The following is a 23,802-nucleotide window of genomic DNA, read 5'->3' on the forward strand; positions in this document are numbered from 1 at the left end:
TCTCGTGGCACCTAATTTATTTTCATTCAAAATCCTATTTTCCCTAACCCCTAAACCTAACCCTTACCTAACTCCTAACCCTAACCCCTTACCCTTACCCTAACCCAAATTCTAACCCTAATTGTAACCCTAACCCTAAACCTAACCCCTAAGCTTAAGATAGCCTTTGTCCTCATGGGGACATGGGACCCACGAGGGTGAATTCTCCTTGTTTTTACTATCCTTGTGGGGACTTTTGGGGATTTTAGGTGCCCACAATGATAGAAGAACCAACCCACACACACACACACACACACACACAAACACACACACACACAAACACACACACTGCCTCACACTGAAGCGCCTGTTTGGTGGGGAGCGTGCTGGAACAGATCTGTCTTTCATGCTGAACCAGAAGCACACTATACCTCTTCCTCCCTCTCTCTATCTGAGTGTTTGTGTATCTTTGCTCTGGTGCTGTTTACCAGTACTCCTCCCAGTTTGTGTGTGTATATGTGTGTGGAGAGGACCTGTGTGTTTCGCTGGAATCCTGTCTCTCTCTGGCCGGCCTGCCACGTCAAATGACAGGCTGGAGCCCCGTGTCCTCAGGGAGCTGTGTGGCCGAACAGCCTGGCTGTGGTCTCTAGTCTGGGGCTACGGACAGGAACAGGACTGGCTCTTACTGAGGACTGAGGAGGACAACACTGATCTCAACTGAACTGAAGTAGCCATTGAGGAGTTACTACTGCTCTGGAGGAATATTAAGGGAAACCCTGCCTTTTGAATCCTGTGGAATCCTCCCAGTGCTTTTTTAGTCCGTTTTATTTTGATTTATTTTGAACCGTTGGTTGGTTGGTTTGGCCTGGATATGAGTGGATTTCTGTACAGGGGCAGGTAAGGTGTTCAATCTGCTGCCAATTATATACACTCCCCTACATTTTGATTTGGACAGTGAAGCTAACACTTTTAATTGGGCTCATAGAATATTGTTCTGAACACTTCTACATGAATGTGGATGCTACCATGATTACGGATAATCATGAATGAATTGTGAATAATGATGAGTGAGAAGGCATAAAGCTCATACCCTCCAAAAATGCTAACCTCTCACCATTACCAATAACAGGGGAGGTTAAATGTTTTTGGGGGGTATGATCTTTATGCCTCTGTAACTTTCTCACTTATCATTATTCACGATTCATTCATGATTATCCGTAATCATGGTAGCATCCACATTAATGTAGAAGTGGGCCCCGTGTAGCTCAGTTGGTAGAGCATGGTGCTTGCAACGCCAGGGATGTGGGTTCGATTCCCACGGGGGGCCAGTATGAAAAAATAAATAAAAATGTATGCACTCGCTAAATATAAGTCGCTCTGGATAAGAGTGTCTGCTAAAATGAAAGTGTTCAGACACATATTCTATTCTAATTTAAAATAAAAGTGACTCCAAAGTGACACAATCAATTATTTACCAATAATTTGTATTGGGCACAACATAATCCGAAACACATCCAAAAGAAACTGCAAAGGCATCCAACAACGTGGAAGATTCCCAATCAAATGGAGGGACTACATACATAAAGTGCATACTGTCGCCTCAAATAAAACATTTGATCTCAAATCCAAAATGCTGGAGTATAGAGCCAAATTGTAGCTTCACTGTCCCAATAAATACGTAGGGGAGTGTACAGGTGGATAAGTCTGAATAACTAGTTATAGGTTTAGTCGTGTGTAGCTACTGTAGTTGGTATGTGTTTTTTAAAGGAAAATCTAAAGTTATTTTGACAGTTTGTCTTTGAGTGGTTTGCTGTGCTTCTGTTTGTTGTGTTGTGTGTTGATCTAAGGCTATCAGTATACTGTATATGTAATCAAAGTAATCACTCTCATGGGAGAACAGACAACCCATGTCATCAGGTTTTCTGGTTCATCATTAGTCACATCACTGGTTGGATGATTAGTTTTTATCTACTGGGAAAGTTTTTTGCTATAGGAAAGACTACATTTTAATGACAAATAGAAACGCTAGTGGCAACAATAGAAATAGGAAAATACCTAATTATATTGATGTAATCATAATGAAATAATTGAAGGATACTCATTATTTTGTTCACCATGTTGATTACTCAGACTTCCCTGTTGGTCCCCATGGCAGGTGCTGATGAGTAAGGGCTTTTTAAACTCAGCTCTGTGGGAAGTCCTGCTGTTGTTGTTGTAGTAACAGTGACCTGGTGGTCTGTCTGTCTGAATGGTTATTAGGCTTCTTCCACGGTTAGAACTAACACACACACACACTCAGATGCTGCCTATACAGGCCAGCTGTTCCCCCAGGCGCCATCTATTAGACTACCCAGCTGTCCCTAGTGCTGTGTCAAAGTGTCTCCCCTGTCTTGTCTCTCTCCACAGTGCTGGTCACTCTGCCCTGACCTTCCCTCGTGTTCAAAGCAAATGGAGAGGGTCTATTATGAGCCTATAGTGATGTCATCCATTGTGTCCGTAGAATCCATACTCACTCACAGTGTTGTTTACAAGCCTTCTGACTCAGATAAATTAGTATTTACAACTCAAAGCGTCGCCTCTTGTGTTTGACTAATGATCCCTATTGAATATTCTATGAGCCTTGGAGTTATTGTTTGATATTCTGTAAATATGTTAGTACAGTGAGCGACAGTGTGTGGTTTAAAAATCAGAAAGTGGAATGTTCAGTATGTGCTTGCTACACGTTTGTGAACACATTTACTTTTACGTCATTTAGCAGAAGCTCTTATCCAGAGCGACTTACAGAAGCAATTAGGGTTAAGTGCCTTGCTCAAAGGCACATCGACAGATTTTTCACCTAGTCGGCTCAGGGATTAGAACCAGGGACCTTTCGGTTACTGGCACAACGCTCTTAACCACTAAGCTACCTGCCGCCCCACATTCCGCTCAACCCAGTCTCTACTCCACCGCTCACTGTGTTCCACATAGTTTAATCACTAGTGTTATTTTATTAGTAGGGAGTAGGCACAATAGTTTTTCCTGACCACATGACCCGACTAGGAAATCATTTCTGGCCCTACTCTCAGATCAAACAGTTTTAGCACTTTTGTACGTTTTGGATGGGAGTAATAAATAGGTAATAAATACTGGACGTTCGATGTTTTGTGTGTTTGACTAAAAAACTCTCTACTGTTTCAGGCACTATGCTGGTGATCGGCAGGCCCGTACCAATAGATTAGGACACATGACTGGTAAGTGGAGATTCACTCTGGCTCTCTCTCTCTCTCTCTCTCTCTCTCTCTTTCTTGCACTAAAGGGACTTTTCACCCTCTCTTACTATCCTGCTGTTGAACTCCCTTCCTGTTTGGTCAAACACACCTCTCACTATATTGCTCTTTTGAACTCTTTCTTTATTAACCCACCCAGCCCATACAAGGACATGTTTAGACCATACAGCTGTTATTAAAGACACTTTAACAAGTAATGCATCTGTGAATTATTCTGAGTACAAAAAAGTGTTAGAATGTGTTTGAATGTGCCCCCCCCCTTCCCAGTTCCTGTGTGTACATGTTTGGCACAGTGCTGTCGTCAATCATATGGGTGTTGTGTAATTTCTCGTACCCTGGCCTGGCCCTGTGTACCAGCAGTTAAACTTTAGGCCCGGGTCCAGGACATCTCCTGTAGCCTAGCCTATACACTATACAACGCACAGCTCTTTAATAATCTGTAATGAGCTTCTACTGCGTTTTTAAAGAACTGTCAGAAGTTTCAGCTCTGCCAATGGTTCTGTGATTAAGCCCCTCGGGACCTAACCCCGTATCCCCCCACTCATTCTATACCACCCCCCCTCCCCCCGCAAAAAAAAATCTGCCAAACACCCCTTCTCAAGGAACAAAACACACATTATTGTATCCCTGTGTGGTTTTCCTGTGAATGTTCCTGGTATTTAGTCGTTTTGAAGATAAGTTTGTATTAGGCCATTTGGAGCAGTTTCAGCTGGATCGGACCATACCATGTTGGCTAAGCACTAAGCAGGGCCCAGGGGTGACACAGCCTATACAGTGCATTCAGAAAGTTTTCGTTAGTTAGTTACAGTGAGGGAAAAAAGTATTTGATCCCCTGCTGATTTTGTACGTTTGCCCACTGACAAAGACATGAGCAGTCTATAATTTTAATGGTAGGTTTATTTGAACAGTGAGAGACAGAATAACAACAAAAAAATCCAGAAAAACGCATTTCAAAAATGTTATAAATTGATTTGCATTTTAATGAGGGAAATAAGTATTTGACCCCTCTGCAAAACATGACTTAGTACTTGGTGGCAAAACCCTTGTTGGCAATCACAGAGGTCAGACGTTTCTTATAGTTGGCCACCAGGTTTGCACACATCTCAGGAGGGATTTTGTCCCACTCCTCTTTGCAGATCTTCTCCAAGTCATTAAGGTTTCGAGGCTGACGTTTGGCAACTAAAACCTTCAGCTCCACATATTTTCTATGGGATTAAGGTCTGGAGACTGGGTAGGCCACTCCAGGACCTTAATGTGCATCTTCTTGAGCCACTCCTTTGTTGCCTTGGCCGTGTGTTTTGGGTCATTGTCATGCTGGAATACCCATCCACGACCCATTTTCAATGCCCTGGCTGAGGGAAGGAGGTTCTCACCCAAGATTTGACGGTACATGGCCCCGTCCATCGTCCCTTTGATGCGGTGAAGTTGTCCTCTCCCCTTAGCAGAAAAACACCCCCAAAGCATAATGTTTCCACCTCCATGTTTGACGGTGGGGATGGTGTTCTTGGTGTCATAGGCAGCATTCCTCCTCCTCCAAACACGGTGAGTTGAGTTGATGCCAAAGAGCTCGATTTTGGTCTCATCTGACCACAACACTTTCACCCAGTTCTCCTCTGAATCATTCAGATGTTCATTGGCAAACTTCAGACGGCCCTGTATATGTGCTTTCTTGAGCAGGGGGACCTTGTGGGCACTGCAGGATTTCAGTCCTTCACGGCGTAGTGTGTTACCAATTGTTTTCTTGGTGACTATGGTCCCAGCTGCCTTGAGATCATTGACAAGATCCTCCCGTGTAGTTCTGGTCTGATTCCTCACCGTTCTCATGATCATTGCAATTCCACGAGGTGAGATCTTGCATGGAGCCCCAGGCCGAGGGAGATTGACAGTTATTTTGTGTTTCTTCCATTTGCGAATAATCGCACCAACTGTTGTCACCTTCTCACCAAGCTGCTTGGCGATGGTCTTGTAGCCCATTCCAGCCTTGTGTAGGTCTACAATCTTGTCCCTAACATCCTTGGAGAGCTCTTTGATCTTGGCCATGGTGGAGAGTTTGGAATCTGATTGATTGCTTCTGTGGACAGGTGTCTTTTATACAGGTAACAAACTGAGATTAGGAGCACTCCCTTTAAGAGTGTGCTCCTAATCTCAGCTTGTTACCTGTATAAAAGACACATGGGAGCCAGAAATCTTTCTGATTGAGAGGGGGTCAAATACTTATTTCCCTCATTAAAATGCAAATCAATTTATAACATTTTTGACATGCGTTTTTCTGGAATTTTTTGTTGTTATTCTGTCTCTCACTGTTCAAATAAACCTACCATTAAAATTATAGACTGATCATTTCTTTGTCAGTGGGCAAACGTACAAAATCAGCAGGGGATCAAATACTTTTTTCCCTCACTGTACATTACAGCCTTATTCTAAAATTGATCAAGTAAATACAAATCCTCATCAATCTACACACAATACCCCATAATGACAAAGCGAAAACAGGTTTTGAGAAATGTTGTACATTAAAACAGAAAAAACGTATTTACATAAGTATTCAGACCCTTTGCTATGAGACTCGAAATTGAGGTCAGGTGCATCCTGTTTCCATTGATCATCCTTGAGATGTTTCTACAACTTGGAGTCCACCTGTGGTAAATTCAATTGATTGGACATGATTTGGAAAGGAACACACCTGTCTATATAAGGTCCCACCGTTGACAGTGCATGTCAGAGCAAAAACCAAGCCATGAGGTCGAAGGAATTGTCCTTAGAGCTCCGAGACAGGATTGTGTCGAGGCACAGATCTGGGGAAGAGTACCAAAAAAATTTGTGCAGCATTGAAGGTCCCCAAGAACACAGTGGAAGAAGTTTGGAACCACCAAGTCTCTTCCTAGAGCTGGCTGCCCGGCCAAACTGAACGATCGGGGGAGAAGGGCCTTGGTCAGGGATCCCGATGATCACTCTGACAGAGCTCCAGAGTTCCTCTATGGAGATGGGAGAACCTTCCAGAAGGACAACCATCTCTGCAGCACTCCACCAATCAGGCCTTTATGGTAGAGTGGCCTGACGGAAGCCACTCCTCAGTAAAAGGCCCATGACAGCTACCGTACTACCGCCGCATGATAATGGTCCAATCTAAATCAAAACTAATTTCATACATATATTATTTAGTATATGTAAAGACAAGATTAAATCAAGAATAGTCTGATGGGTGACAATATTAGCCTATCACTTGTGAATGATATATTATCAGAAACTTTTTTTTGTGACTTTTTCTAATCATAATTGCACACCTCATGTAGCCTAGCCCATAGGCCTATATGTTTTGATGAGGTTTGTACATTTGTACATAACTTCTTAAAATGAAGCACATTCATCCGCTTTACAATGTGTAGAGCCTAACTGGCATACATACAGTACGCAGCGTGTGAGTTTCAAATTTGGGGAAGATCATTTTCACCATAAAAATGCACCTTTATAATAAAATAATGACATGCATAATCGCATTTGCGGGCACTTTTGAGAATGGTGTTTTCCTGCTAATGGAACATTCGCGCTTATAGCCTACTGCCGTGTGCGCATTGCTGCGCTTATAATATGAAGAAATAGCCTAATAGTTTATCAACATTTTAAGTTAAACGTTCTGATCTGTTGCGTCAGGCTCATTGCTAAAAACAGGGTTTCTTTATGTGGTTGTATTAATTTGGGATCTATCGCATCTCACAACTGTCCAACTGTTTGGAATATTTATTTATAGTAGATTGACATAGGATAATAGTAGATTGACATTGTCAGGATGTCAGTGTGATGCGGTAGGACGAAGTCAGGTGCAGGACACAGAGCTAATCGAAACGTACTTTACTCGTAGGTAACGTAAATAACATAACCTCCACGCAGGGAGGAAACAAACCCGCTCACCAGACAACAACCAAACATGAACAAACACGCACAACATACAGTGGGAGCCAGAGAGTTAAATAGGGAAGTAATCAATACCTAATGGGAACCAGGTGTGAACAATAAAGACAAGACAAGTAGAACACAGAAACATAGATCGGCAGCAGCTAGTACTCCGGTGTCGACGAACGCCGAAGCTTGCCCGAGCAAGGAGGAGGAGCAGCCTCGGTTGAATCCGTGACAGTACCCCCCCTTGATGCGCAGCTCAGCCGTGCGCCGACACCGGCCTCGGGGACGGCCAGGAGGACGCGGAGCAGGGCCAGTCGGATGACGACGGTGGAAATCCCTCAACATGGAGGGATCGAGGATGTCCCTCCTAGGGACCCAGCACCGTTCCTCCGGACCGTACCCCTCCCACTCCACGAGATACTGCAGGCCCCCCACCCGACGCCTCGAATCCAGGATGGAACGGACCGAGTACGCCGGTGCCCCCTCGATGTCCAGTGGGGGCGGAGGAACCTCCCATACCTCAGACTCCTGGAGTGGACCAGCTACCACCGGCCTGAGGAGAGACACATGGAATGATGGGTTAATACGGTAATTCAGAGGAAGCTGTAACCTATAACAAACCTCATGGGAGTGGGCTCAACGGACCTCTCCTCTGTGTCATACAGTCGGGACAGGGCGTCTGCCTTAGCGTTCTGGGAACCTGGTCTGTAAGTAAGAGTAAACACAAAACGAGTGAAGAACATGGCCCACCTTGCCTGGCGAGGGTTCAATCTCCTCGCCGCCCGGATGTACTCCAGATTGCGATGGTCAGTCAAAATGAGGAAAGGGTGTTTAGCCCCCTCAAGCCAATGCCTCCACACTTTCAGAGCCTTAACCACAGCTAACAGCTCCCGGTCCCCCACATCATAGTTGCGCTCCGCCGGACTGAGCTTCTTAGAAAATAACGCACAGGGGCGGAGCTTTGGTGGCGTACCCGAGCGCTGAGACAGTACAGCTCCTATCCCAGCCTCTGACGCGTCCACCTCAACCTGCAATGCTAAGGAGGGATGCGGATGAGCCAGCACTGGAGCCGAGGTAAACAGGTCCTTCAGATGACCAAAAGCCCTGTCCGCCTCAGCTGACCACTGCAGTCGCACCGGTCCCCCCTTCAGCAAGGAGGTAATGGGAGCCGCTATCTGACCAAAGCCCCAGATAAACCTCCAGTAGTAGTTGGCAAAACCCCAAAATCGCTGCACCTCCTTCACCGTAGTTGGAGTCGGCCAATTACGCACGGCCGAAATGCGGTCAATCTCCATCTCCACCCCTGACGCGGACAGGCGGTGCCCTAGGAAGGAGATGGACTCTTGGAAGAACAGACATTTCTCCGCCTTCACATACAGGTCATGCTCCAACAGTCGACCAAGCACTTGACGCACCAGGGACACATGCTCGGCCCGTGTAGCGGAGTATATGAGAATGTCATCAATATACACCACTACACCCTGTCCGTGCAGGTCCCTGAAAAGCTCATCCACAAAGGATTGGAAGACTGATGGAGCATTCATCAACCCATATGGCATGACGAGGTACTCATCGTGCCCAGAGGTGGTACTGAATGCTGTCTTCCACTCATCTCCCTCCCGGATACGCACCAGGTTGTACACGCTCCTGAGATCCAATTTTGTGAAGAATTGCGCCCCGTGCAATGACTCCGTCATATTAGCAATGAGCGGTAGTGGATAACTGTACTTGATAGTGATCTGATTGAGACCCCGGTAGTCAATGCACGGGCGTAAACCTCCATCCTTCTTCTTCACAAAAAAGAAACTCGAGGAGACAGGTGAAGTGGATGGCCGAATGTATCCCTGCCCCAGAGATTCGGAGACATATGTCTCCATAGCCGCCATCTCCTCCTGTGACAGGGGATACACGTGACTCCGGGGAAGTGCAGCGCCTACCTGGAGATTTATCGCACAATCCCCCTGTCGATGGGGTGGTAATTGAGTTGCCTACTTTTTACAGAAGGCGAGAGTCAAATCGGCATATTCGGGGGGAATGTGCATGGTGGAGACCTGGTTTGGACTTTCCACTGTAGTTGCCCCTATGGAAACACCTACACACTTCCCCGAGCACTGACTTGACCATCCCTTGAGAGCCCTCTGTTGCCATGAAATCGTGGGGTCATGAAAAGTTAACCAGTGAAGCCCCAACACCACTGGAAACGCAGGAGAATCAATCAGATAGAGACTAATTTTCTCCTCTTGACCCTCCTGCGTTTTCATCCAGAGTGGAGCTGTGACCTCCCTAATCAGGCCTGACCCTAAAGGGCGACTATCTAAGGCGTGTACAGGGATGGGCACATCAACAGGAACAATAGGAATCCCTAAACTACGGGAAAACTGACAATCAATAAAGTTCCCAGCTGCGCCTGAATCTATGAGCACCTTATGCTGGGAATGAGGGGAAAACTCTGGAAATACAATATCAATACACATATGCGCAACAGGGAGCTCTGGGTGAGTCGGGTGCCTACTCACCTGAGACGTCCACCAGGGCTTTGCCTACCGCCTCGACTCCTGAAAGACCCTCCCCAGCACCGACCAGCAGTGTGTCCTCCGCGGCTACAGTTTGTGCAGGAGATGGCCCTCCTTCCGGTCTCCCTTAGTGCAGCACCTCCGAGCTCCATAGGAGTAGGGTAGGAGGTGCTGGGGGATGGAATGGACGGCCCCTGATCCGGACGTCCGCGGGTTGCCAACAGGTTATCCAGCCTTATCGACATGTCCACCAGTTGGTCCAGGTTAAGGGTGGTGTCCCTGCAGGCCAGTTCCCGACGAACGTCCTCCGGGAGGCTGCATCGGTAGTGGTCGATCAGGGCCCTCTCATTCCATCCTGCGCTGGCAGCCAGAGTCCTGAAATCCAGTGCAAAGTCCTGTGCGCTCCTCCTCCCCTGTCTGAGGTGGAATAGACGTTCCCCTGCCGCTCTCCCCTCCGGTGGATGATCGAATACCGCCCGATAGCGGCGGGTGAAATCCTCATAGCGTACTGACGCTGTGTCTATTCCTCCCCACTCGGCATTGGCCCACTCGAGCGCTCTTCCAGACAGACAAGAGATGAGGGCGGACACGCTCTCGTATCCCGAGGGAGCCGGGTGGATGGTAGCCAGGTAGAGTTCTACCTGGAGCAGAAAACCCTGGCACCCGGCAGCTGTACCATCGTATGCCCTCGGGAGCGAGAGCCGAATCTCACTGGACCCAGGGGACGAAAGGGTGGACAGCGTGTGGGGGGTTGTGTAGTTGGAGGAGGTGTAGGACCACCACCTCACTCCCATCGCTCCATAGTGTTCAACACGCACTCCATTGCGGTGCCGAGAGTCTGGATCGTGGTCACCTGCTGTTGGACACGTTGCTCCATTGATCGGGACGAAATGAATGTACCTCCTGACGCAATATTAAGGTGCGTGTTTCTGTCAGGATGTCAGTGTGATGCGGTAGGACGAAGTCAGGTGCAGGACACAGAGCTAATCAAAAACGTACTTTACTCGTAGGTAACGTAAATAACACAACCTCCACGCAGGGAGGAAACAAACCCGCTCACCAGACGACAACCAAACATGAACAAACACGCACAACATACAGTGGGAGCCAGAGGGTTAAATAGGGAAGTAATCAATACCTAATGGGAACCAGGTGTGAACAGTAAAGACAAGACAAGTAGAACACAGAAACATAGATCGGCAGCAGCTAGTACTCCGGTGACGACGAACGCCGAAGCCTGCCCGAGCAAGGAGGAGTAGCAGCTTCGGCTGAATCCGTGACAGACATAGGCTAGTGCTTTTGCTCTTCATTAGGCCTGCTCAACTTGTTGGCTGACAAAAAGTAATTTTGGACAGTATCTTCCAATATCTTCAATATGCTCCTCAGAATTGGATAAGGACGCTCGCAATTGCGTCCCCGATGTGTCTGTTTTCACTTGTAGCCTTCGAGAAATAAACGTTCACGTGACGGAGAGCCACTGTGAGTGAGAGATGCTTCGGCACGCAGCCGGGAGAAGGGAATTATAATTATTATAATAAGCTCAAGGCCACAATGGCCACTAGCCGCAAAATGTATGGATTTTTTTAGGGGGCATTACAGCCACACAAAGGGGATGCAGTATCAAGTGCTTGTCAAATTGTGAATGATAGTGTCACACCAGCCTTCACTTTGGCTCCCCCTCCTGTCCAGCTCAGGCATTCGGCGTCGCCGGCCTTCTAGCTGCTACCGAACCTGCTGCTGGCAAACGCCCTTCACTCATCAACCCCGGACTTGTCTCGTCATCATTACACACACCTGGTTCCAATCCCCACTCTATCACAGTATATATATACTCCCTCTGTCATTTGTCTTTGTCGGTCATTGTAAACTCAGCAAAAAAAGAAAAGTCAGCGCACTGTCAACTGCGTTTATTTTCAGCAAATTTAACATGTGTAAATATTTGTATGAACATAACAAGATTCAGCGACTGAGACATAAACTGAACAAGTTCCACAGACGTGTGACTAACAGAAATTGAATGATGTGTCCCTGAACAAAGAGGGGGTCAAAATCAAAAGTAACAGTCAGTATCTGGTGTGGCCACCAGTTGCATTAAGTACTGCAGTGCATCTCCTCCTCAAAGACTGCACCAGATTTGCCAGTTCTTGCTGTGAGATGTTACCCCACTCTTCCACCAAGGCACCTGCAAGTTCCCAGACATTTCTGGGGGGAATGGCACTAGCCCTCACCCTCCGATCCAACAGGTCCCAGATGTGCTCAATGGGATTGAGATCCGGGCTCTTTGCTGGCCATGGCAGAACACTGACATTCCTGTCTTGCAGGAAATCACGCACAGAACGAGCAGTATGGCTGGTGGCATTGTCATGCTGGAGGGTCATGTCAGGATGAGCCTGCAGGAAGGGTACCACATGAGGGAGGAGGATGTCTTCCCTGTAACGCACAGCGTTGCGATTGCCTGCAATGACAATAAGCTCAGTCCGATGATACTGTGACACACCGCCCCAGACCATGACGGACCCTCCACCTCCAAATCGATCCCGCTCCAGAGTACAGGCCTCGGTATAACGCTCATTCCTTCGACGATAAACGCGAATCCGACCATCACTCCTGGTGAGACAAAACCGCAACTCGTCAATGAAGAGCACTTTTTCCCAGTCCTGTCTGGTCCAGCGATGGTGGGTTTGTGCCCATAGGCGATGTTGTTGCCGGTGATGTCTGGTGAGGACCTGCCTTACAACAGGCCTACAAGCCCTCAGTCCAGCCTCTCTCAGCCTATTGCGGACAGTCTGAGCGCTGATGGAGGGATTGTGCGTTCCTGGTGTAACTCGGGCAGTTGTTGTTGCCATCCTGTACCTGTCCCGCAGGTGTGATGTTCGGATGTACCGATCCTGTGCAGGTGTTGTTACACGTGGTCTGCCACTGCGAGGATGATCAGCTGTCCGTCCTGTCTCCCTGTAGCACTGTCTTAGGCGTCTCACGGTACGGACATTGCAATTTATTGCCCTGGCCACATCTGCAGTCCTCATGTCTCCTTGCAGCATGCCTAAGGCACTTTCACGCAGATGAGCAGGGACCCTGGGCATCTTTCTTTTGGTGTTTTTCAGAGTCAGTAGAAAGGCCTCTTTAGTGTCCTCTACGTTTTCATAACTGTGACCTTAATTGCCTATCGTCTGTAAGCTGTTAGTGTCTTAATGGTGTATGTTCATTAATTGTTTATGGTTCATTGAACAAGCATGGAAAACAGTGTTTAAACCCTTTACAATGAAGTTATGTGGATTTTTACAGATTATCTTTGCAAGACAGGGTCCTGAAAAAGGGACGTTTCTTTTTTTGCTGAGTTTATATGTTGCTTGTTTTCCTGAGAGGAATCTCTCCTACTTTTTCCTGAGTACTTTATATTTTACACTGTGGGTTTCGTCCCACTTTAAGCTATGGTGCTTTAATAAATTCAGTAGTTCTAAACCTGCGACTGTCTCCTGCCTACTCCTCTCTACACTTGTGACAGACTGTACAGCCTGCGCTAAAAACAAAGCAGAGCTCACGCCTTTCATACAACTTTTTTCAAATCATCATTAGTCGCATCATGCAGCCTTAGAATGTATAAAAAATCTAAACATATATTCCAACATTTGTATCACAACTAAAGTTACATAAATAACTCTAAATTAAGCATATAGGAGTACCTGTTTCTTTGTTAACCGCTCAACACAGAATAGCCGCATGTGCGCACTCCCTCAAATCGTTTGGAGAAAATGTCCTTTCTATTTTATTCAGCTATGTTCAATTGTATTCTTCATACTATAAAATAATATAAAATAATGCCACGGAATTCTAAGCAAATCTTGTCTGCTAAATTAACTAGTGTAGCCCACAGCCATTTGGATAGCCAGATCAGGGCCTAATATAAGGACAACTCAGAGTATGCTATTCTGTTCTTCTGAAATAGACTACATTTTCTTCATGTTTCTTTAGACCATTCTAAAATAAATAATGGATTTATTGTGATGGAGTAGGCTATATTACATGGATTTATTAGACTTTTTAAAATGTAGATGTTCCTAAAGTCTGCATCAGTGGCTTGTAGGCTATGTGTGGAAGCCAGGAGATGCTAAATGTGTTTATGTTACTTAACGGTCAATTACCTTGAGACCAGTAGTTATTTGCTTGACAATCACCGGCTGACAAAATGTTATGAACGCCACAGCCCTAATGACAGCCCGCTTGGAGTTTTCCAAAAGGCACATAAAGGACTCTCAGACCATGAGAAGCAATATTCTCTGGTGTGATGAAACCAAGATTGAACTCTTTGGCCTGAATGCCAAGTGTCACGTCTGGAGGAAACCTGGCACCATCACACTATGGTGAAGCATGTTGGTGGCAGCATCATGCTGTGGGGATATTTTTCAGTGGCAGGGACTGGGAGACTAGTCAGGATCGAGGGAAAGATGAACGGAGCAAAGTACAGAGAGATCCGTGATGAAAACCTGTTCCAGAGTGCTCAGGTCCTCAGACTGTGGCGAAGGTTCACCTTCTAACAGGATAACGACCCTAAGCACACAGCCAAGACAAGTCAAGACAAGTCTCTGAATGTCCTTAAGTGGCCCAGCCAGAGCCCGGAGTTGAACCCAATCAAGCATCTCTGGAGAGACCTGAAAATATCTGTGCAGCGACGCTCCCCATCCAACCTGACAGAGCTTGAGAGGATCTGCAGAGAAGAATGGGAGAAACTCTCCAAATACAGGTGTGCCAAGATTGTAGCGTCATACACAAGAAGACTGGAGGCTGTAATCGCTGCCAAAGGGGCTTCAACATAGTACTGAGGTCTGAATACTTATGTAAATGTAATATTTCCAGTCTTTGCTTTGTCATTATGGGGTATTATTTAATCAATTTTAGAATAAGGCTGTAACGTAACAAAATGTGGAAAAGGTCAAGGGGTCTGAATACTTTACGAATGCACTAATAGGGATTTAATGAGACAACCTAAGTTCCACACCGTTACTAAGGCCGGGATTCAATCAATTGCAGATTGTGACTTTTCAGGATAGCGTCAACACACATGCTGTTGTTTTGCAAATTAAACACACTTTTGCAAAGTGCTATCCAGAAAGCCACTATCTGGAATTGATTGAGCTGCAAATCAATTCACTTGATCCTAACAACCCTGTTAAGAGTTTTGACTGAGCGATGGCCTGATGAGAATCCAGAGGTGTTTTTATTTAAAACCAAATAAGATTTTTTTACCTGACAATTCTCGCAACCTATCAACTGTTTCATTTTCTGTTTCCTAGATTTCTTGTGTGATGAGACAGAGAAAGGCCCTCCTCCTCCTCCTCCTCTCCAGACCCACAGCCTCAGAGAGTTTGAACAGGTAAGGGCTTGTCTTCCTCCCTCCTGTTCTTATGGTCTGGTACAGTGTGGTAGTTAGTGGAAAGTGGTGTTCTGGCCTGTCAGAATTGTCTGTTAATGTGTGTCTAGGTGTGTTGGTGATGATTATGTGGTAACTGAAGAGTCAAGTAGAGTATGGGTAAAAATGATTCCGGTCTCCTGTAGCTTCCCCCAATCCCTATCATTGCTCTCCTCACCTTATCCTTCCTGCATAATGGCCACGTAGAACTGGACTGTAAATAGCCCACACACCCAAGCACACAAAACACTATCGAGCACTCATTCACAGAGACGTGATCACATACTTGTATGTACAGAAATCTACATCAATTATATTGTGTTTGTGACGCAGTGCAGCTGTGGTATACTACTATACAGTAAGTGGTGTGTATGGTTGTGAATGGAGGAGGTTGGTTTCCCTCTCCACTAGTGCTCAGCCAGTGTAAAAGGTTCTGGGCTGAGCGCCAGGCTATTGTGGTTCTGATAGAACTCTGAAGGACAGGACTTCAGGGGAGGGAGGAAGGGGGAATCTGTGATTTGATATAGGGGTTAGGGGGAAAGGGTGGAAGTGGGGGCTGGATGGTTGAGGAAGTCATTGGGGTAGTCTAGTCACTCAGGGTAATCCAAGGCTTGGTTTTCCCAACGAAGCCGCTCGTGTAGCAGAGTCCCCAAACCAATCTAGCACAACGCATTGAATACTGGGAAGTGATGTTTGGGCTGGCTGATCCATTGTGTTGGTTCTAGCGCGACGCCGGCTGCCTTTGAAGTCTGTCTGCAGCCTGCGACTGGCTGCTTCATAGAGGGGATAGGATTAATCACGCTATGCATATGCTCGGAAACCAGACCCTAGGAAACAGCAACTCTTAAGCTAGAGCATTTGAAAATTGTGGGAGCCATGCAGATATCTAAAGAGACTATTATACAGATACAGACCCAGTCACTGGAAGGAGAACTATGCTAACTCAGTCTCAGGCTAGACACACACTGGTACTGCATTCGAACTGGAAAATATAAAAGTAGGGACAGAGAAAAGTGGGGACAAATTTCAGTTCAGGGAATGTCATTTTCTGAAATAGCCTAGATAGCAAATCTTGTACCATATGCTCTGGGTGGTAACAATGGATTTTGTATGCCAGGGGTTGGGTTGTCAAGACGGTTGTCTCCACCGTTGGGGTTTTGTTTACATATAATTTCATACGCAAAATACTGACAATGGAAACTACTGATTCATAAAAGAGGCCTCGCTATGTCAGTCATAGTAACAGCAGGTTCAATCTGTTAAATACACCTTTTCTCTAAATATATTTTTGATAGAACTTTCTGTGTCACTGGAAGTGCTATAGCAGTGAAGGCGATTTAATATAACACAGTATCTCTGTTGAACTGAATGTGTGTTTTTTCACTAAGCTCACAGTAGAGCAACAGAGACTAGTGCTGTTGTCTTAGCGGAGGGGTCTGAGTAAATGGACCCAGGTTACAGAACGGCCTGTGTGTGTGTGCGTGCATGTGTGTGTGTGTGAATGTGTGTCCATGAGTGCGTAGGTTTGTCTTCTTTCCAAATTTGTGTCAGTTTAAAGAGTCAATCTTCAACCCGCTAGCTCAAAGAAACATGAACCTGCCAGACTAGCATTTGTAACTGTCAAACATCTCTTGACTGCAATCCTGAGGTTTCATGGGAAAAATATCAGAAAGTCAAAATACCCTTTCTCAAATAGCATTTATTAGTCCATTTCAGAAATTGAAGGCATATGCCTGCCTGTAAATGTGAATTAAAACGACCACAGAAACACTTAAAATGATATAAGAGTTGGGTATAATTTAGGCCATTAAAACCTCACGACAAATTACAATTGCTAATCTGTTATTTTGCCCTTAGTCTGAATGTGCCGTACTCCAAAACCACATAATATGAAAGGTCTTTTAAAGCAGAATTACTGTAGAGTGGAGTGGCAGTCGAATACAGTCCGTCTGCCATACACCCAAACAATCCCACCCAGACCCACAGCCCATAGGGTTCAAGACAGCAGAATTCGGTGCCTATTTCTCATTCTTTATCTCCATAGCTTGTTCTCTCTCTCTCTCTCTCTCTCTCTCTCTCTCTCTCTCTCTCTCTCTCTCTCTCTCTCTCTCTCTCTCTCTCTCTCTCTCTCTCTCTCTCTCTCTCTCTCTCTTTCTCTCTCTCTCTCTCTCTCTCTCTCTCTCTCTCTCTCTCTCTCTCTCTCGCTCTCTCTCTCTCTCTCTCTCTCTCTCTCTCTCTCTCTCTCTCTCTCTCTCTCTCTCTCTCTCTCTCTCCCTCTCTCTCTCTCTCTCTCTCTCTCTCTCTCTCTCTCTCTCTCTCTCTCTCTCTCTCTCTCTCTCTCTCTCTCTCTCTCTCTCTCTCTCTCTCTCTCTCTCTCTATGTGTGTCACCCGCTCTGTCTCTCTTGCTGTAGTTTTTGTTTGCCTTGTTAAAATAGGTCAGTGTTCTCTGTGACTAGCTAGCTACCGCACGGCTCATATCAGCCCCCAAGCTGTCGGATGGGAAGCCATCGCTTCGTGAGCCTGTTTCTCTAGCTGCTCATTATAATGCTGTAGAACACTGAGAGAGTAATACACTGTAACATTACTGTATTATTATATTATCTACCTAAAGCACAGTTCTCTGGTTCACATTACCAAAACCTTGACTGTTACCCGGAGGGGAGATCTAGAACCTTTAAGGTTAATTTGTAAGTCGCTCTGGATAAGAGCGTCTGCTAAATGACGTAAATGTAAATGTAAATGTAAATGTTCTTCGGCTGTTCCCATAGGATAACCCTTTGAATAACCCTTTTTTGGTCTGCATGCTTCCCAGCTGAAACAGTTCAGAAGAGTTTGTGCATATATTATGATGACATTTTGGGACGTTTTGTTTGTTTTGGACTTCGTTAAGGGTTTTTTCGGCTGTTCGGGCACACGTAATTTTTCCTCGAGGTAAGCCGAAGTCTACGCCCCTTCGTCAGTGATTGGTCAACAGAATGTTTTTTCTTTCGATAAAGTATTTGTTTTCATTCAATGAGCGACGACCCGTTTTCATGCACATTTTTTCATTGAGAAATACTGCAACAAACATCTTAGTTAGATGTAAAATTGTGGGACTAAGATCTCCTCGGCAAAAATGTCTGAATTAATGACCGATTTCTTGAGTTATCTTTGATTAATTCAGACTATTTTGAGGAAATGTAAACTGGCTACGGCGTCTCAATAATGGACAAACAGTACTATTGCTGCTTTTTTCTCGTTTTTCAAGTGAAGGTCTTTTAAGGGAGTATGCGAGCACACTCATTCGGTTTGCCTAGCCGAGTTCGGCCAGCCGAACTGAAGCATGCTCACTCCTTTAGTCTTCCCTCCACTGATTAGTCTAGTAGGCTATAGTTGTGTTCCCTTGCTCAGGTGAGATGACGCAACAACCAAAGGGTAATTCCTGCCGGTTCATGCTGGGTTCATAGCTAAAACAAGTGTCCGAGCTGTTTCCAAAAATGACGTCGCAAACAGCGAAATGGCCACGAATTGCGCAGCGCTGTAGTAGCTCTCCCCCGCAGCAATGCTGCTCAAAGAACAAAGGAATGTTTGGTGGGAAAGAGGGGCCGAGCACTGAGTGTTGTGCTAATTATCGCCATCTATACGGGAGGTGTGTATTGCAGGCATTTACCACGTGCCATGTGCTAGCTAGGTAGAAGCAGTGGGTAAAAGCCATTAGCCATAGCTATTAGCCCAAACAAAGAAAACCATGTTTCAAATGTGTATCCAGGTATACTTAGGTGAGTGAGTGAACTTATTTGAATGACATAAATCATATGATTTCATACATGATATTAACAAAGTGTGCTCTATTTGAAGTAGAACTCGACAATATACTTTATTACGTGAAACAAAACATTTAATCATTTTGAGACTGGTTGACTGCTATATTAAACAACTGCTGTCGTGGTTGCTTTGGTTGTCAATAGCCTTCTGGCTATTGTAGTCTTTTGGCTGTAGAAAAACAGGAACCTCCCAGGTGAGGCAGGCATGCGAGGGAGGGGCAACTGCGACTGCGCAATGAACAGTCTGAGTAGGGAAATGCGCACTATGTCTTCATTCACAAATCAATATGGTCTCAGACCCGATTGCCCTTGGTAATTGGTGTGCTTACGACAGATGGATCAGGTTTCTGTGGAGCAGCAGCAGAACTCTGGCTGAGTGGCACAGGATCAATACATAGAGCCTAAACATCAGCTCAGCTCACCTTTCCAGCTCACAGTGCTACATCCTCTCTCTAATATGTATGGTTAGCTCTTCTTCCCTCTTCTCTCTCTCTCTCTCCGTCTCTCTCTTGCTCCGTCTCTCTCTTGCTCCGTCTCTCTCTCTCCATCTCTCTCTCTCTCCTTCTCTCTCTCTCATATGAGAGAGAAAGAGAGAGAGAGAGAGAGAGAGAGAGAGAGAGAGAGAGAGAGAGAGAGAGAGAGAGAGAGAGAGAGAGAGGCCTACAGTACTCCCATAATGTTACTGTAAACTTCCCCCTCAATACCATACTGTAGCTAATGGAAGTGGAAATAAACGGTTGTTTACTGTAAAACTGTACCACCAATTCAGCTTGGTTGTAAAATGTTGATCTTGAATACCTGTATGCTGTAAAGCTGTCCCAATGACTGTGATGAGGATTGGTGTGTTGTTCTGTACCCTGTTTGGTTGTTGTGTTGTTGTTGTGTTGTTGTGTACCCTGTGTCTGCTGTCACAGCCCCATCATGGCAGCGTGAAATCAGCTTTAAAACAGCTCTAGGCACTGCACCTCACAATGTGTTTGTGTCACGAGAGCGTGTGTGTCATAGCATAGGGCTGTGGCGGTCATGAAATTTTGTCAGCCGGCTATTGTCATGCAAATGACTGCCGGTCTCACGGTAATTGACCGTTAATTAACGTAAACATGTTTAGCATATCCTGGCCACCATGTGTACAAGCCGCTGATGCCTTTGGAACATCTACATTTTGAAAAGTCTAATAAATCAATTTAATAAACTGTACACCATCACAATAAAGCCATTATTTATTTTAGGCAGGTCTAAAGAAACATTATGATATGAAGAAAATGTATTTCAGAAGAACCGAATATGAGTCAGCCTACTGTATGTTATCTGGCTATGCGCCATGCCATAGACTGTAGGCTAGTGTCACGATCGTCTGACGAAGGAGCAGACCAATACGCAGCGTGTTGAGCGAACATGTTGACTTTATTATATTAAAGCAACCACGAAACAACAAAACAAAATGACGATAGTGAAGTCCAACAGTGACAATGACTGAACATGGAACAAAAACCCACAACACCCACAGGAAAACATACAGATAAATATGGCTCCCAATCAGAGATAACGAGCCGACAGCTGACACTCGTTACCTCCGATTGGGAGTCATTGACCCAAACAAAGAAATACAACACATAGAACCACCCAACCAAACAAAACACCACGAAACGAACACACCCTGGCTCAACACACAAAGTCCCGGAGCCAGAGCGTGACAGTACCCCCCCCTAAAGGCGCGGACTGCGACCGCGCCTCAATAAGGCTAAACAAGGGAGGGCTGGGTGGGCATACCTCCTCGGCGGTGGCTCTGGCTCCGGCCTTGATCCCCACCCCACCATAGCCACTACCCGCTTACGTAGCCTCCTCCACATGACCACCCCCCAACTAAACCCCACTGGATTAAGGGGCGGCACCGGACTAAAGGGCAGCACCGGACTAAGGGGCAGCACCGGACTAAGGGGCAGTACCGGACTAAGGGGCAGCACCAGGATAAGGGGCAGCACCGGGCTAAGGGACAGCACCGGACTCAATGGCGGATCCTGGCTGGCTGGCTCTGGCGGATCCTGGCTGGACGGCTCATGGCTGGCTGAAGGATCTGGCTGCTCATGGCTGGCTGACGGATCTGGCTGCTCATGGCTGGCTGACGGATCTGGCTGCTCATGGCTGGCCGACGGATCTGGCTGCTCATGGCTGGCCGACGGATCTGGCTGCTCATGGCTGGCTGACGGATCTGGCTGCTCATGGCCGGCTGACGGATCTGGCTGCTCATGGCTGGCGGAAGGCTCTGGCTGATCCTGTCTGGCGGAAGGCTCTGGCTGATCCTGTCTGGCGGAAGGCTCTGGCTGATCCTGTCTGGCGGAAGGCTCTAGCGGCTCCGGTCTGGCGGACGGCTCTGAAGGCTCATGGCAGACGGGCGGCTTTGCAGGCTCAGTCCAGACGGCCAGTTCAAGCGCCTTTGGGCAGACGGGCAGTTCAGGCCCCGTTGGGCAGACGGCAGACTCTGGCCGTCTGAGGCGCACCGTAGGCCTGGTGCGTGGTGCCGGAACTGGAGGTACCGGGCTGAGGACACGCATCTCAGGGCTAGTGCGGGGAGAAGGAACAGGCCGGACCGGGCTGGCGACGCGCACCGTAGGTTTGGTGCGAGTGGCAGGAACAGGCCGGGTCGGGCTGGCGACGCGCACCGTAGACTTGGTGCGGGTGGCAGGAACAGGCCGGACCGGGCTGGCGACGCGCACCGTCGGTTTGGTGCGAGTGGCAGGAACAGGCCGGGTCGGGCTGGCGACGCGCACCGTAGACTTGGTGCGGGTGGCAGGAACAGGCCGGACCGGACTGGCGACGCGCACCGTAGGTTTGGTGCGAGTGGCAGGAACAGGCCGGGTCGGGCTGGCGACGCACACCGTAGGTTCTGTGCGTGGAGCAGGAACAGGCCGGGCTGGGCTGGCGACGCAAACCGTAGGTTCTGTGCGTGGAGCAGGAACAGGCCGGGCTGGGCTGGCGACGCACACCGTAGGTTCTGTGCGTGGAGCAGGAACAGGCCGGGTCGGGCTGGCGACGCGCACCGTAGACTTGGTGCGGGTGGCAGGAACAGGCCGGACCGGGCTGGCGACGCGCACCGTAGGTTTGGTGCGAGTGGCAGGAACAGGCCGGGTCGGGCTGGCGACGTACACCGTAGGATTAGTACGTGGAGCAGGAACCGGCCGGGCTGGACTGGCGACGCACACCGTGGGCTTGATGCGTGGAGTAGGAACAGGCCGGTCCGTACTGGGAACACACACCACTGGCTTTAACTGGGGATCAGGAACGGGCCGGACCGGACTGGTAACACACATCAGTCTCTCACGCCGTGCCGCAACAACTTCCCTTCCTCTACTCGCCAATGGCTCCCGTAATCCGATAGCCTTCTCTCCACATCTCCCTGTGGCAGCCTCCTGCTGCCCAACCGCCCAAGCCATGTCCCTCCGACGATGGCCCTGCCGACGCCGTTGCTCCTCTCTCCGTCGCCTCTCCACTGTTTCGCTCCATGGACGGCGATCCATCCCATCCAGGATCTCCTCCCAAGTCCAGGACCCTTTTCCGTCCAAAATCTCCTCCCATGTCCAGACCCTTTGCTCCTGGACACGCTGCTTGGTCCTTTTGTGGTGGGTTTTTCTGTCACGATCGTCTGACGAAGGAGCAGACCAATACGCAGCGTGTTGAGCGAACATGTTGACTTTATTATATTAAAGCAACCACGAAACAACAAAACAAAATGACGATAGTGAAGTCCAACAGTGACAATGACTGAACATGGAACAAAAACCCACAACACCCACAGGAAAACATACAGATAAATATGGCTCCCAATCAGAGATAACGAGCCGACAGCTGACACTCGTTACCTCCGATTGGGAGTCATTGACCCAAACAAAGAAATACAACACATAGAACCACCCAACCAAACAAAACACCACGAAACGAACACACCCTGGCTCAACACACAAAGTCCCGGAGCCAGAGCGTGACAGCTAGTTAATTTAACAGACAAGATATGCTTATAAGTTCTGTGCTATTATTTTATATTATATGATTTTATTGTAAGGATAACATAATTGAACTTAGCTGAATAAAATAGAAAGGATATTTTTCCCATTCCAGAGCAAGTGCGCATATGAAGTGCCTATGTTGAGCATAAAAGTGATAATTTGAAACAGGTCCTATACACTAGATTTAGAGTTATTTGGCAAATTTAGTTGTGAATGATACAAACCTTAAAATGTCTTAGAAATCCAAACATATACAGTGCCTTGCAAAAGTATTCATCCCCCTTGGCGATCTGTCACATGATCTCAGTATATATACACCTGTTCTGAAAGGCCCCAGAGTCTGCAACACCACTAAGCAAGAAGCACCACCAAGCAAGCGGCACCATGAAGACCAAGAAGCTCTCCAAACAGGTCAGGGACAAAGTTGTGGAGAAGTACAGATCAGGGTTGGGTTATAAAAAAATATCCTAAACTTTGAACATGTCACGGAGCACCATTAAATTCATTATAAAAAAATTGAAAGAATATGGCACCACAACAAACCTGCCAAGAGAGGGCCGCCCACCAAAACTAACGGACCAGGCAAGGAGGGCATTAATCAGAGAGGCAACAAAGAGACCAAAGATAACCCTGAAGGAGTTGCAAAGCTCAACAGCGGAGATTGGAGTATCTGTTCATAGGACCACTTTAAGCCGTACACTCCACAGAGCTGGGCTTTACGGAAGAGTGGCCAGAAAAAAGCAATTGCTTAAAGAAAAAAATAAGTAAACACGTTTGGTGTTCGCCAAAAGGCATGTGGGAGACGCCCCAAACATATGGAAGAAGGTACTCTGGTCAGATGAGACTAGAATTGAGGTTTTTGGCCATCAAGGAAAACTCTATGTCTGGTGCAAACCCAACACCTCTCATCACCGCGAGAACACCATCCCCACAGT

General features: G+C 47.0%; 1 protein-coding gene across 1 annotated transcript in view; it reads left to right on the forward strand.

Annotated features, from left to right (window-relative positions):
• Nucleotides 1-378: 378 nt before the first annotated feature.
• LOC121540424 (myomegalin) overlaps nt 379-23,802 on the forward strand; it is a 118,360-nt gene continuing 94,936 nt past the window's right edge. Inside the window, exons 1-3 of the mRNA XM_041849286.2 lie at nt 379-876; nt 3,157-3,209; nt 14,947-15,026. Of these exons, the coding sequence (XP_041705220.2) occupies nt 851-876; nt 3,157-3,209; nt 14,947-15,026 (159 nt within the window). The 5' untranslated portion in view covers nt 379-850. The remainder of the gene's footprint in view (nt 877-3,156; nt 3,210-14,946; nt 15,027-23,802) is intronic.

This window comes from Coregonus clupeaformis, chromosome 26 (assembly GCF_020615455.1).
Source record: "Coregonus clupeaformis isolate EN_2021a chromosome 26, ASM2061545v1, whole genome shotgun sequence".
NCBI classification, from domain to species: Eukaryota; Metazoa; Chordata; class Actinopteri; order Salmoniformes; family Salmonidae; genus Coregonus; species Coregonus clupeaformis.